The following is a 15,794-nucleotide window of genomic DNA, read 5'->3' as shown; positions in this document are numbered from 1 at the left end:
GGGCCCTGTACAATTGCAGAAGGACCTCTTTGCTCCTATACTCAACTCCCCTTGTTATGAAAGCCAAAATGCCATTAGCTTTCTTCACTGCCTGCTGTACCTGCATGCTTACTTTCAGTGACTGATGAACAAGGACACTAAGATCTCATTGTACTTCCTCTTTTCCTAACTTGACACCATTCAAATAGTAATCTGCCTTCCTGTTCTTGCCACCAAAGTGGATAATCTCACATTTATCCACATCAAACTGCATCTGCCAACTCATCCAATCTGTCCAAGTCATCCTGCATTATCTCAACATCCTCCGCACATTTCACACTGCCACCCAGCTTTGTGTCATCTGCAAATTTGCTAATGTTACTTTTAATCCCTTCATCTAAATCATTAATGTATATTGTAAATAGCTGCGGTCCCAGCACTGAGCCTTGCAGTACCCCACTAGTCACTGCCTACCATTCTGAAAAGAACCTGTTAATCCCTACTCTTTGTTTCCTGTCTGCCAACCATGCCCTACCCCCAATACTATGTGCTCTAATTTTGCCCACTAATCTCCTATGTGGGACCTTATCAAAGGCTTTCTGAAAGTCCAGGTTCACTACATCCACTGGCTCTCCCTTGTCCATTTTCATAGTTACATCCTCAAAAAATTCCAGAAGATTAGTCAAGCATGATTTCCCCTTCGTAAATCCATGCTGACTCGGACCGATCCTGTTACTGCTATCCAAACGTGCAGCTATTTCATCCTTTATAATTGACTCCAGCATCTTCCCCACCACTGATGTCAGGCTAACTGGTCTATAATTCCCTGTTTTCTCTCTCCCTCCTTTCTTAAAAAGTGGGATAACATTAGCTACCCTCCAATCTGCAGGAACTGATCCTGAATCTATAGAACATTGGAAAATGATTACCAATGTGTCCATGATTTCTAGAGCCACCTCCTTAAGTACCCTGGGGTGCAGACCATCAGGCCCTGGGGATTTATCAGCCTTCAGTCCCATCAGTCCATCCAACACCATTTTCTGTCTTATGTGAAACTCCTTCAGTTCCTCCGTTACCCTAGGTCCTCCAGCCACTTCCCAATTAAAATAGAGCCATTAGTTTTGCAGATATTTTAATTTCTCTTCCTGCGGTGGTAAATTCTCATTAATGCCAGTGTTTGGTTCTGCACATGATCCTTCCAATCCTACACCATTTGGCATCTTCAGTAAACGTAATCTCATTCGCCAGAACCGCGAACCTCAAGTTCCCATGCATTTACTTTTACAGGATACACTGTTCTCATCATCCTTGTGGAGGATGGCAAATTTTCTGAAATTCCTTTATCCCAAAGGGTTTGAGGCTAGATCATAGGGGATACTTCTTAAAAGATCAGGGAGTTGAGGACTATGCAGAACTAACAGAAAAGGTGAGAATATCGGCTATTATCATATTAAATGGTGGGGCATCCTTGAAGGCCCAAAAGGCCTGAGGCCTACTCCTGCTCCTAGTACGATCTTGTGTTCTATACCTTTGAGAACTTTCTATCACCTATTTCTACTAACCTCATCCTTAATTTTAATTATACAACCCAGTTCTGTTGCCAGGTCCCTAAGCTCAAGAGATCCCTCCCTTAACCCCACTAACTTTTCCTCTTAAGTCACCAACCTCTGGCCAAGATTTTGATCACATTCTATTAACTCCTGTTTGGTCTCAAATTGCATTCCATTTTGGGCCCCCATTATAGGAAGGACATGGTAGCTTTCCAGAGAGCGCAGAAGAGGTTTACTAGGGTGCTGCCTGGATTAGAGGGCAGGTGCTATAACAAGAGGTTGGACAAACTTGGGTTATTTCCATGGAGTGGCAGAGGTTGAGGGGAGGACCTGATAGAAGATTATAAGATTAAGAAGTGTAGACAGTAGATAGCCAATATTACCCTCCACCCCAGTCCAAAATGTCTGATACACTTGAGGTGAGAAAGGACAAGTTCAAAGCAGATGTTTGGACAGGGTAGAAGGCCAATATATTCTCCTCCACCCCAGGTCTAAAATGTCTAAGGTGAGAACGGACAAGTTCAAAGCAGATGGGTGGGGCAAGATATTACATCCTGGCATGTTATGGATTCCAGATTCTGACTAATAACATTCTGAATTAGGAATTTTGCTTCATTAATCCCAGGGAAATGATGGATGTAGGGAGTAGATGAAAAAGTAGGAAAGGGTAGTGTCTCTCCAATCCCCTCCCATGCTTTGAGTCATTCCAGAACAAACTTGCCAAAACTACCAAGGCTTCTTAACTATTGTACTCTCAGACCCAAACCCTGCATCCCTACACAATGTGCACATCCTCGCTCTCTGCACACTCATGTGCCTTTCTAGCAGGCTTTTAAATACTGTTATACGCCTCCACTTCCAACATGTTCCAGGCACCTGCCATTCTCTTTAAACAACTGTTCACTGGCCTTGATGCAGGTTTAAGAATTTAATTTTGCAAGCTTGTTACTGTTGTGATGCAACAGTGGCATATGCACAGCTATAGGAACAGTTTTTGTAGGCCAGATCAAGATATAGAATGCAGGATAGGTATTGGCCAGGACAGGGTTGAGAACTTTCCTGCTCTTCCTCAAAATAAGACTGATTTTCCTTTGAAAACATGCTTGAGAGGGGATTAGTTTATTATACCATTTGAACGACCTTAACACCAGTATTGCTCTGTGCCATAACACTGGCACAAGGGTTACAAATCTACATTTTGCACTCAAATTCAGCAGCAGTGACTGTACAATTTACTTCATCAAACTGTATGCCTTAAACCCGTCTACATCAACGGAACTGTAGTGGAGCATGTATCAAGCTTCAAATTCCTTGGTGTCCACACTTCCGAGGATCTCACCTGGTCCCTGAACTCCTCCCATCCGGTAGGCGCTACAGGAGCCTCCGCTCCCGCACCAGCAGGCACAGGAAGAGCTTCTTCCCCGAGGCTGTGATCCTGCTGAACCTCACATCACAGCACTAAGCAGTATTGCACCCATATTGTACTGTCTCAGTACTTTTATATTTGTGTGCTGTAGCACTTACTTTTTATTCGCAGTTATTTTGTAAATAACACTATTCTTTGCATTTCTGTTCAGATGCTAAATGCATTTCATTGGCTTTGTATCTGTACTTGGCACAATTACAATAAAGTTGAATCTAATCTAAAGTGGGAGATTATAGTGGGTATTTTTGATCCCACACAAGTTTACAGAGATAATTATTTAGAGATATAGCATAGTAAAAGGCTCTTCCAGCCCATCGAACCCACATGTTTGTAATATGGGAGGAAACCAGAGCACCCAGAGGAAACTCACAGGGTCTGAGCAGAATGGATAAATTCCTTATAGACAGTAGTGGAACTGAACTCTGCTACTGGCACTGTAAAAGTGCTACACTAACTGCTAAACTACCCTGGAGCCCAAAAATTGATCAATGTATCATAGGTGTTGACACCTGTTGGACCAAATGTCCCAAAATTCACATCAAACTCACCTCTGAGGCATCTTCTTAGACTACTTTTAGCTGAACTTCATTATTTTGGTAAGGCAATCTGATATTCCCTTAACCCCATCCACAAAAAGACCTTCACAAGTTCTTCTCTCCTGTGGGCACAAGCTCCTTGGCCCTCCACCTTGCTTCAGTCTGGGAGCTCCTGCTCTGTAATTTTGGAACTGTAGCCCTGCCACGCGCAAGCACTGAGAGTCACTCACCAAACGCCAGGGACAACAGAGGAGGAAACCACATCTTGCTCTTATCCAGGTAATCAGCAAGGCCAACGAAATATTGATATTGTGGTATCCATGACACCGGCTTTAATTGCTCAGCCTCAGTGGGGTAATAAAGGCGGAAGAAGCTTCCCTGTAATAAAATGGCAAGAACATGGGGTGAGTTAGAGGCAGAAAGGAAGGGTTCTCATTCTCTTCCAAACACTCAAGACTTAAGATTGCTTATTGTCCTTCTTCAGTGCAAGAGTGTTGCAGAGGATGAAATGATTGTTGTTACTCCAGATCCAATACAGCATAAAAACACAAAAAGCATAAAGAACACAATTAAAACAGGTTAGAAATGCAGCGATTACAAATGAAAATGTACAGTAACCGTTCAAGTGTGACAGCGTACGTACATAGACTGATCACATGACCAAGCGATGCCAGGTGGAGTATCGACATAGACTGATCACATGACCAAGCGATGCCAGGTGGAGTATCGACATAGACTGATCACATGACCAAGCGATGCCAGGTGGAGTATCGGCATAGACTGATCACATGACCAAGCGATGCCAGCTGTAGGAGTCTCTGTACATTTCGAGTTCTTGTACGTCAACGTCTAAGGATCTATCCATAAGACATAGGAGCAGAATTAAGCTATTCAGCCCAGAGTCTGCTCCGCTATTCTATCATGGCTGATCCCGGATCCCACTCAACCCCATACACCTGCCTTCTCGCCATATCCCTTGATGCCCTGACTGATGAGGAAACTATCAACTTCTGCTTTAAAGATACCCATGGACTCGGCCTCCACCGCATTCTGTGACAGAACATTCCACAGATTCACTACTCTGACTTAAAAAAAAATGCTCCTTACTTGTTCTAAAAGGTCACCCCTTAATTTTGAGCCTGCGCCCTCTAGTTCTGGATACTCCCACCATAGGAAACATCTTCTCCACATCCACCCTATCTAGTCCTTTCAACATCTGGTAATTTCAATGAGGTCCCCTTGCATTCTTCTAAATTCCAGTGAGTACAGGCCTAAAGCTGCCAAACACTCCTCACATGTTAACCCCTTCATTCCTGCAATCATCGTCACAAACCTCCTCTGGACTCTCTCAAATGAGAACACATACTTTGAGATATGGGACCCAACAACCATTGACAATAGTCCAAGTGCGGCCTGAATATTGTCTTAGAAAGCCTCAGGATCATCTCCTTGTTTTTATATTTTATTCCTTTTGAAATGAATGCCAACACTGCATTTGCCTTCTTTACCACAGACTCAACATGTAAATTAACCTTCTGGGAGTTTTGCACGAGGACTCCCAAGTGCCTGCGCACCTGATGTTTGAATTTTCTCCACATTTAGGTAACAGTCCGCACTATTGTTCCTTTTATCAAAATGCATTATCATACAAAATTTATTTCCAAACATTGTATTCTATCTGCCACTTTTTGGCCCATTCTTTCAATTTATCCAAGTCCATTGCTTCCTCAGCACTACCTACACCTCCACCTATCTTCGTATCATCCCCAAACTTTGCCACAATACCATCAATTCCACTATCTAAATCATTGACGAACAATATGAAAAGTGGTAGTCCCAATATTGACCCCTTAGAAACATCACTAGTCACTGGCAGCCAATCAGAAAAGGCCCCTTTTATTCCCCCTCTCTGCCTCCTGCCTGTCAGCCACTCCTTCGTCCATGCCAGTATCTTTCCTGTAATACCATAGGACTTCATCTTGATATGCAGCCTCGTGTGGCACCTCATCAAATGCCTTCTGAAAATCCAAGTAAATGACATCCACTGCCTCTCCTTTGTCCACCCTGCTTGTTACTTCCTCAAAGAACTCCAACAGATTTGTCAGGCAAGATTTCCCTTCACAGAAACCATACTGACTTTGACATTTTATCACTAGGTTCCAAAGACCTCTAAACTTCAACCTTAAAAATAGACTCCAACACTTTCCCAACCACTGAGGTTAGGCTAACTGGCCCATAATTTCCTCTTTTGCCTTCCTCCCTCCTTAACAAGTGGAGTGACATTTGCATCTTCCAGTCCTCTGGGACCATGCCAGAATCAAGTGATTCTTCAAAGACCATGACCAATGCATCCGGTATCTCTTCAGCAACCTCTTTCAGGACTCTGGGATGTCATCCATCTAGTCCTTGTGAGTCATCCACCTTAAGAATTTGAGTTTGCCTAGCACTTTTCCCTTTATAATAGGAATGGCACTCACTCCTGCTCCCTGACACTCAGACCTCTGGCACACTGTTAGTGTCTTCCACAGTGAAGACTGATGCAGAAGTACCCATTAATTTCATCTGCCATTTCTTTGTCGCACATTACTACCTCACCGGCATCATTTTCTAGTGGTCCAATATCCCTGTGATCTCTGTGACCCTGTGATCTGTCTCAGAGGCTGATGTTAGGCTGGCTTTAAAGGGACTGAATCCTCGCAAGGTGGAAGGTCCCAATGAAGTACCTGGTAAGGCTCTGAAAACCTGTGCCAACCAGTGGGCAGGAGTATTCAAGGACGTGTTCAACCTCTCACTGCAGCTGGGAGAAGTTCCCACTTGCTTCGAAAAGGCAACAATTATACCAGTGCCTAAGAAGAATAACACGAGCTGCCTTAATGACTATCGCCGGGCAACACTCACATCTACAGTGATGAAATGCTTTGAGAGGTTGGTCATGACTAGACTGAACTCCTGCCTCAGCAAAGACCTGGACCCATTGCAATTTGCCTATCGGCGGAGTAGGTCAACAGCAGATATAACCACAATGGCTCTCCACGTGGCTTTAGACCACCTGGACAACACAAACAACTATGAACAGCATCCTGACATCAACTATAGCTCAGCATTTAATACCATCATTCCCACAATCCTGATTCAGAAGTTGCAGAACCTGGGCCTCTGTACCTCCCTCTACAACTGGATCCTTGACTTCCTAACCGGAAGACCACAATCTGTGCGGATTGGTGATAACATATCCTCCTCGCTGACGATCAACACTGGCGCACCTCAGGGGTGTGTGCTTAGCCCACTGCTCTACTGTCTATATACACATGACTGTGTGGCTAGGCATAGATCAAATACTATCTATAAATTTGCCGACGACACAACCATTGTTGGTAGAATCTCAGGTGGTGACAAGAGGGTGTACAGGAGTGAGATATGCCAACCAGTGGAATGGTGCCGCAGCAACAACCTGGCACTCAACATCAGTAAGACGAAAGAGCTGATTGTGGACTTCAGGAAGGGAAAGACAAAAGGAACACATTCCAATCCTCAGAAGTGGAGAGAGTGAGCAGTTTCAAGTTCCTGCCAAGATGCCATGTTCCTGTCTTGCCATGTCAAGATCTCTGAGGATCTAACATGGTCCCAACATATTGATGTAGTCATAAAGAAGGCAAGACAGCGGCTATACTCTATTAGGAGTTTGAAGAGATTTGGCATGTCAACAAATACACTCAAAGACTTCCATAAATGCTTTGTGGAGAGCATTCTGACAGGCTGCATCACTGTCTGGTATGGAGGGGCTACTGCACAGGACCAAAAGAAGCTGCAGAAGGTTGTAAATCTAGTCAGCTCCATCTTGGGCACTAGTCTACAAAGTACCCAGGACATCTTCAAGGAGTGGTGTCTCAGAAAGGCAGTGTCCATTATTAAGGACGTCCAGCACCCAGGGCATGCCCTTTTCTCACTGTTACCATCAGGTAGGAGGTACAGAAGCCTGAAGGCGCACACTCAGTGATTCAGCTTCCCCTCTGCCATCCAATTCCTAAATGGACATTGAACCCTTGGATAATACCTCACTTTTATATTAAAAAAATATAGTATTCGCTTTTTTGCATGATTTTAAAATCTATTCAATATACATATATTGTGTAAAGTATATTGAATAAGGTTTACTTTTTATTATTATTTTTTTAAAAATTCTTCTATATTACGTATTGCATTGAACTGCTGCTACTAAGTTAACAAATTTCACGTCACATGCCGGTGATAATAAACCTGATTTCTGATTCAACTCTCACCTCTTTCACTCTTTATACAACTACAACTTTCAGTATCTCGATTTATATTGGCTAGTCTGTCCTCATATTTCATCTTTTCCCTTCTTATAGCTTTTTAGTTGCCTTTTGTTGGATTTTAAAAGCTTCCCAATCATCCACCTTCCCACTCACTTTCGCTACTTTATATGCCCTTTCCTTGGCTTTTATGCTGTTCTTAACTTCCCTTGTTAACCACGGCTGCCTACCCCTGCCATTTGAGAACTTCTTCTGTGGGATACATCTATCCTACACCTTGTGAACTATTCCTAGAAGCTTCAGCCGGCCCTGTTCTGCCACATCTCAGCCAGTATCCTCCTCCAATCCACTTGGGCAAGCTCCTCTCAGGCCTCGGCAATTCCCTTTATTCCATTGCGATACTGATACATGTGGCTTATGCTTCTCCCTCTCAAATTGCAGTATGAATTCAATCATATTATGATCACTGTCTCCTAAGGGCTCCTTTACGTTAAGCTCCCTAATACGATCAGGGTTATTATACAGCACCCAATCTATGATAGCCTTTCCCCAAGTAGGCTCAAGCATAAGCTGCTCTAAAAAGCCATCCCGTAGGCATTCGACAAATTCCCTCTTTAGTGATCTGACACCAACCTGATATTCCCTGTCCCCTTGCATTTTGAAGTCCCCTACTACAATTGCATCATTACCTTTGTTACATACCTTTTCCAGCTCCCTTTACAATCTCAGCCCCACATCTTGGCTACTATTTGGAGACCTATTTATGATTTCCATAATGGTTTTTTACCCTTGCAATTTCTTAACTCCACCCATAAAGATTCAACATTCTCTGACCCTATGTCACCTCCTTCTAAAGATGTAACTGCATCACTTACCAAGAGAGCCACACCACCGCCTATGCCTTCCTGCCCTGTCCTTTCTATACAAGGTATATTCTTTGATGTAAGCTCCCAACTATGGCCTTCTTTCAGACACGACTGATGCCCACAGCGTCATACCGACCAATCTCTAATTGTGCCACAAGTTTGTCCATGTTATCCCGAATGCTACACACATTTACAAACTGTACCTTCAGTCCTACATTCTTCACCCTTTTGTATTTTGCCGCTGTGGTATAATGCAACTCTTTGCTCTGTCTGCATTTGTAGCCAATCATTAGCTTGTCCTTCCTTACATTCATGTTACTCCCATCATCTACTTGTAAACCTGCTGTCTCAGCCTCAGATCCATCATACTGGTTCCCATCCATATAACTATATCTATATATAACAATTACAGCATGGAAACAGGCCATCTCGGCCCTTCTAGTTCATGCTGAACTCTTACCCTATCCTATTCCCACCGACCTGCACTCGGCCTATAACCCTCCATTCCTTTCCTGTCCATATATCTATCCAATTTAACTTTAAACGACAACATAGAACCTGCCTCAACCACTTCTGCTGGAAGCTCGTTCCACACAGCTACCACTCTCTGAGTAAAGAAGTTCCCCCTCATGTTACCCTTAAACTTTTGTCCTCTAATTCTCAACCCATGTCCTCTTGTTTGAATCTTCCCCACTCTCAATGGAAAAAGTCTAACCACGTCAACTCTATCAATCCCCCTCATAATTTTAAACACCTCTATCAAGTCCCCCCTCAACCTTCTATGCTCCAAAGAATAAAGACCTAACTTGTTCAACCTTTTTTTGTAACTTAGGAGATGAATATGAATATCCACCTGGTACATTAGTTTAAACCACTCCAAACAACTCTAGTAAACCGACCTGCAAGATTGTTGGTTCCCTTCAGATTCAAATGCAACTCATCCGTTTTGTACAGGTCACATCTGCCCCAGAAGAGGTCCCAATCATCTAGAAATCGGAATCCCTGCCCCCGCTCCAATTCTTCAGCTACACATTTAATGCCACCCCAGTCTATTCCTACCCCCACTGTCACGTGGGGCAGGCTGCAATCCCCGAGATTACTACCCTTGAGGTCCTGCTTCTTAGCTTCCTTCCCAACTCCCTGTACTCTGTTTTCAGGACCTCCTCCCTTTTTCTACCCATGTCTTTGGTACCAATATGTACCATGACTTCTAGCTGCTCACTCTCTCTTTCCAGGATATTGTGAATGTGCTCAGAAACATTGCGGACCCTGGCACCTGGGAGGCAAACAACTGCCTGTGTTTCCTTTTTCCACAGAATCGCCCATCTGCCCCCCCCCCCATTACTACTGCCATCCTCTTCAGTTTCCTACCCTTCTGAGCCACAGGGCCAGAGGCACGGCCACTGTTACTTCCTGGACCCTACACATCAATGCAGCTACAAAGAAAATAAGACAGCGGCTATATTAGGAGTTTGAGGAGATCTCACATGTAACCAAAGACACTCAAAGTTCTACAGATGTATTGTGGAGAGCATTCTAGCTGGCTGCATCACCACCTGGTACTGGGGGTGGGGGTGGGCTGCTACACAGGATCTAAATAAGCTGCAGAGAGTTATAAACTTAGCCAGCTCCATCAAGGGCACTGGTCTCTGTAGCACCCGAGACATCAAGGAGTGATGCCTCCAAAAGGTGGCATCCATCATTAAGGACCCCATAACCCAGGACATGTCCTCTTCTCATTGCTAACATCAGGGAGGAGGTATGGAGCCTGAACACACACACTCACCGATTCAGGAACAGCTTCTTCCCCTCGGAAAGATTTCTGAATGGACACTGAACCCTGAACACCACCTCCCTAATTTTTTATACTATATTTTTTTCATATATACTTTACTGTAATACATAATTAAAATTGTAAATTACAATGTACTGTTGCTACATAACAAATTTCATGACATATGGCAGTGATATTAAACCAGATTCTGACACAAGGTGACTGACAGGAAATGGTCGCGACAAAGTGACTCTCAGCAAGAGGAACGAGACAGCAGCAGCGCATGCATACGGGTCCACGACAGGATAGTCAGTGTCAGCGCCGGTATGAGCTGTGGAGTCTAAGTGTAAAGCGACAGTGCATGGCGATGGAGGATGCAGGGGTGATGAAAGTTACTGATGTGCTATGGAAAGAAGTGGCTGGTGCATGTAGTGGTTCTGGGGTGATCTCAAGTACAGGCACTCCCGATTTCCATTTTGGAGAACTACCCATAGAACAATTTCTCAGACAAAGGAAAACAGAAACAGGAGTTCACTCATTGCCATGGATAGGCCTTAAAGGAGCCTGCTCAGAGGAGGTGACAAATTTCTTTTTAGCTGAGTCAGTTGTCTCCCAATTTCACACTTCCTCTCCTCACCCTGCTCCATCCATTTCCTCTTTTCGCCTGTCTGTCTCCATCTAACATTCAGCTCTGCCACTACTCACCTCACCTACCAGCCACCTCAGAATCCTTCACTGCCACTTCTCTTTAGGCTGGCAATCTTGCCTCTATACTTGGTCTTGACACAGGGCTTGGGCAAGATCTTTCCTCCCAGATGCATTTCACCCTGGTGTTCCTCCAGAGGATTGTTTGTTGCGACAGATTAAACATTGAACGTTGGCCTGTACAGACATTTTCAGCGTAAATCATTTAGTGTTATTTTAAACTTTGAACAGACTACAGCAGACATCCCACCCTGCAAAAACTCATTTCAGGGAGGTAGCACCATCAATTTGCGGGAGACTTCCGGGAGAGGTGGGGTGTCTGCAACAGAGTAGCTCCTTAGCAGCTAGCCAGCTAGTTTAAATAACGTTCGCTATGCTAATGAACGAATGACACCTGTTAAACTCACCTCAACATGTCTTTTACAGTCTTAATCCACCATGGGCAATAGAAAAGTCACTGTTGCAAACAGTGCAGCGAGCAACACTGTCATTATTTTTGACCCCTATTAGGCAGGGGTATACCTTAGTGTAGTCTGGGATGACGTACGTTTTATTTTTTTTTGGAACACTTTGCCATGGCACGCTCTCACTCGCTCGCTCTCTCTCTCTCTCTCTCGTGGTCGCTCTCGCGCTCTCTCTTGCTTTTCTCTCAAAAAAATTGATTTCTGTGATATCGTATATAATTTGCGGGCATCAGGGAGCCACTATTAATATGCGGGAGACTCCCGGAAGTTCTGGGAGGGGTGGGGTGTCTGCTACAGCAAACATTCGTGCGAGCAAGTATAACATAGTTTTGTTTTCACAGACATCGTCTGTACTTAGTTAAACTTCTATGGGGTAATTTGCATAAAATCAGATTTACATACATCAGGTCTTCCACAAACTTGGATCATGGTTATTACTGATCCAGAGGTTCTCAAAAGTCAAGAATAATGGTCCAGTCATGTAATTATAGTTCTTTTATTGGGTGTTCATCTTCCAATCTGCATGAAAATGCCCGAAGCAGGCCCCTCATGGTCTGAGTTGACGTTCCCCCTCTCCCCTCATAACAAAAACAATAATCAACTCACACTTTTGTAATGGAGAGAGAAAATAAATGAGGAAAATAAAGTGCGAGGAAGTGTGAGGAAACAAAGCTTGTGATCGTCTGGCTCGAACAGGAAATTAAAAAATAACCTGTGAATTAGACAGGTTCTAGCAGAATGACACCTACTGGAGAAGAATTAAGAAGCCTCTAGAAGAATACAGAATCAACTTACTATTACTGGAAAATTCACCAAACGTTTAACCAAAATTTCACACATTTAAGCTGACTCTGCAAAATACACAAATGAAAAGTTAACCCGCGAGAAAAACAGCAATTTTAGACTCTAATCCAACTCTAGCCTTGAATTACTGAAGTGTAAAGCACAATTTGAGCACAGCAAGAGCTCACAAACAGCGAGACAAAATGCTCTACCCTTGCTACTTGTCACTTTGCCTGCTTGCAACAGATATTGGTTAGCCATCTCTTTCACGTGACCCACAGATGGTGTTTCTCCAGCTATTGCTTATACCATGAATTTCTTACAAAGTCAGCGAGCTGTGGTTGGTAAAATTCTTAATCAGCTGACCCAGTAAATTCCATCATCTGATCGCCAAAGCTAGTGGCTGAGCAAGTTACACTGGGCCCGTGATAAACTGAAGCTGTTCACTGTTACATAAATTGGTCTTTGGAATGGTTTCACATTTCTTTATAGAACATTTGTGACTGCAGTAAAATCTACAGCCAATATTATTTTAAAGCAAAACTATCTGTGTCAAATGCTTAGACGTTACTAAAGTACCCGGGGAGGGGTTATCGAGATCATAGAGGCAAGATGGGGGAGCAAGATAGAAATTGTGCATAGGAGGGGATACAGAGATGAAGGCAAAAAGTACGGAGCAGAATTAAGACCACAGGACCATAAAACACAGGAGCAGAATTAGGTCGTTCGGTCCATTGAGTCTGTTCTGCCATTTCATCAGGACCAATCAATTTCCTTCTCAACCCCATCTCCTGCATTCTTATTGTAACCTTTGACACCCTGATTAATCAAGAACCTCTGCCGGAAATATGTACATTGTCTTGGCCTCCACACCTGCCTGTGGCAACAAATTTCACAGCTACACTACCCTCTATTCTGAGGTAGTGCCCTCTGGTCCTAGACTCCACCGCCAAAGAAAACATCCTCTTCACATCTGCTCTATCTAGATTAAATAAAGAGGAAGAGGCAAGGAGGGAGCAGGGAGCAGGGGAGATGAGGGACAAGGAAAATAAAGCTCTCAGACCTGTCCCGTCATAATGCTGATAGCCAGTGTCATGTGTTGATGCTGACCATTTAATGAAGGTCATTCATCACTGACAAGAAGAAGAAGAAGAATGCCCTTAACTCCTAGTGGAGTCATCGGGGAGCCACCATGACAAGCTCTTTGCTCCGATCTTTTTTGGTGATTGCTTATCATGCGGCGGTTCTGTAGCATTCTCCAGTTTTTTTTTTAAAAACAAGGTCGAGTTGCTAGCTCAATGCTCAACCCAGCACGGATGGAAAGCGTGCAAGGGAGCCGGCTGGATTCGAACTCGGGACCAATCGCTCTGGAGTCCAGCGTTGATGCCACCACGCCACCAGCCGGCCACTGATAATAAAATAACCAAAATAATTGGGCCCTGAACACGAGCTGTTGCAAGTTACTTATTTTACTTGTGCACATCACGGAGGGAGAAGAGGGAGAAGGTAGTGACAGGGGACTCAATAGTCAGGAACAGATAGGAGATTCTGTGGACATGAATGGGACACCCAGATGGTGCCAGGGTCAGGGACGTTTCGGATCGCATCCACAGCATTTGAGGGGGAGGGGGAGCAGCCAGATGTCTTGTTACATATTGGTGTCAATGATATAGGAAGGAAAAGCAGAGGTCCCGAAGACAGAATTTAGAGAGTAGGCAGAAAGCTGAGAAGCAAGTCCTCCAGAATAGTAATTTCTGGATTGCTACTTGTGCCGTGCGCTGATGAGGGTAGAAACAGGATGATTTGCAGATAAGTGCGTGGCTGAGAAGCTGGTGCAGGGGTCAGGGCTTCAGGTTCTTGGATCATTGGGGTCTGTTCTGGGGGAGGCATGACCTGTACAAAAGTGACAGTTGCACCTGAACCCGAGGAGGACCAACATTTTCTTCAGCAAGTTTGTTTGAGCTGTTGGGGAGGGTTTAGACTAATTTGGTAGGGGGTGGAACAGATTTAAGGGACTCAGGATAGGACGGAAGGTTAAAATGGCAAAGATAGCGTACAGCCAGACTGTCAGGAAGGGCAGGCAGATGACAGGACAAAATTGCAGCCAGCAGGGTATCAGTATATTAGGGATGCAGAATCAAAAGGGCAGCAAATACAGTACTCAAAAGTGTTATATCTCAGTGCACGGAGTATAAGAAATAAGATGGACTATCTTGTACTATTACAGATTGTCAGGTATGATGTGGCCGTCACAGAATCATGGCCGAAGGATGGTTGTAGTTGGTAGCACATTGTACCGGAGGGCCAGGCAGATAGGCAGAGGGACTGGCAAGACTCTGCTGGTAAACAATGGCATCAAATCAGAAGGAAAACTTGATGTAGGATCAGAAGATGTTGAATCATAGAAAACATAGAAAATAGGTGCAGGAGTAGGCCATTCGGCCCTTCGAGCCTGCACCACCATTTATTATGATTATGGCTGATCATCCAACTCAGAACCCTGCACCAGCCTTCCCTCCATACCCCCTGATCCCCGTAGCCACAAGGGCCATATCTAACTCCCTCTTAAATATAGCCAATGAACTGGCCTCCACTGTTTCCTGTGGCAGAGAATTCCACAGATTCACCACTCTCTGTGTGAAGAAGTTTTTCCTAATCTCGGTCCTAAAAGGCTTCCCCTTTATCCTCAAACTGTGACCCCTCGTTCTGGACTTCCCCAACATCGGGAACAATCTTCCTGCATCTAGCCTGTCCAATCCCTTTAGGATTTTATACGTTTCAATCAGAACCCCCCTCAATCTTCTAAATTCCAACGAGTACAAGCCTAGTTCATCCAGTCTTTCTTCATATGAAAGTCCTGCCATCCCAGGAATCGATCTGGTGAACCTTCTTTGTACTCCCTCTATGGCAAGGATGTCTTTCCTCAGATTAGGGGACCAAAACTGCACACAATACTCCAGGTGTGGTCTCACCAAGGCCTTGTACAACTGCAGTAGTACCTCCCTGCTCCTGTACTCGAATCCTCTCGCTATAAATGCCAGCATACCATTCGTCTTTTTCACCGCCTGCTGTACCTGCATGCCCACTTTCAATGATTGGTGTATAATGACACCCAGGTCTCGTTGCACCTCCCCTTTTCCTAATTGGCCACCATTCAGATAATAATCTGTTTTCCTATTTTTGCCACCAAAGTGGATAACTTCACATTTATCCACATTAAATTGCATCTGCCATGAATTTGCCCACTCACCCAACCTATCCAAGTCACTCTGCATCCTCTTAGCATCCTCCTCACAGCTAACACTGCCACCCAGCTTCGTGTCATCCGCAAACTTGGAGATGCTGCATTTAATTCCCTCATCCAAGTCATTATTATATATATTGTAAACAACTGGGGTCCCAGCACTGAGCCTTGCGGAATCCTGTGGGGTGAGTTC

General features: G+C 44.3%; 1 protein-coding gene across 2 annotated transcripts in view; it reads right to left on the bottom strand.

Annotated features, from left to right (window-relative positions):
* LOC134338268 (platelet-activating factor acetylhydrolase 2, cytoplasmic-like) overlaps positions 1 to 15,794 on the bottom strand; it is a 56,069-nt gene that overhangs the window by 20,215 nt on the left and 20,060 nt on the right. Inside the window, exons 1-2 of one of the 2 annotated variants that reach the window (XM_063033989.1) lie at positions 11,111 to 11,283; positions 3,722 to 3,869 (exon numbers count right to left, since the gene is read on the bottom strand). In XM_063033989.1, coding sequence (XP_062890059.1) covers positions 3,722 to 3,755 — 34 coding nt within the window. In that variant the 5' untranslated portion in view covers positions 3,756 to 3,869; positions 11,111 to 11,283. Of the gene's footprint in view, positions 1 to 3,721; positions 3,870 to 11,110; positions 11,284 to 15,794 lie in introns of those variants that run through there. The other variant, XM_063033988.1, reaches the window with a different exon arrangement.

Source organism: Mobula hypostoma, chromosome 26 (assembly GCF_963921235.1).
Source record: "Mobula hypostoma chromosome 26, sMobHyp1.1, whole genome shotgun sequence".
NCBI lineage: Eukaryota > Metazoa > Chordata > Chondrichthyes > Myliobatiformes > Myliobatidae > Mobula > Mobula hypostoma.
This window is presented reverse-complemented; position numbering and strand designations above follow the sequence as displayed.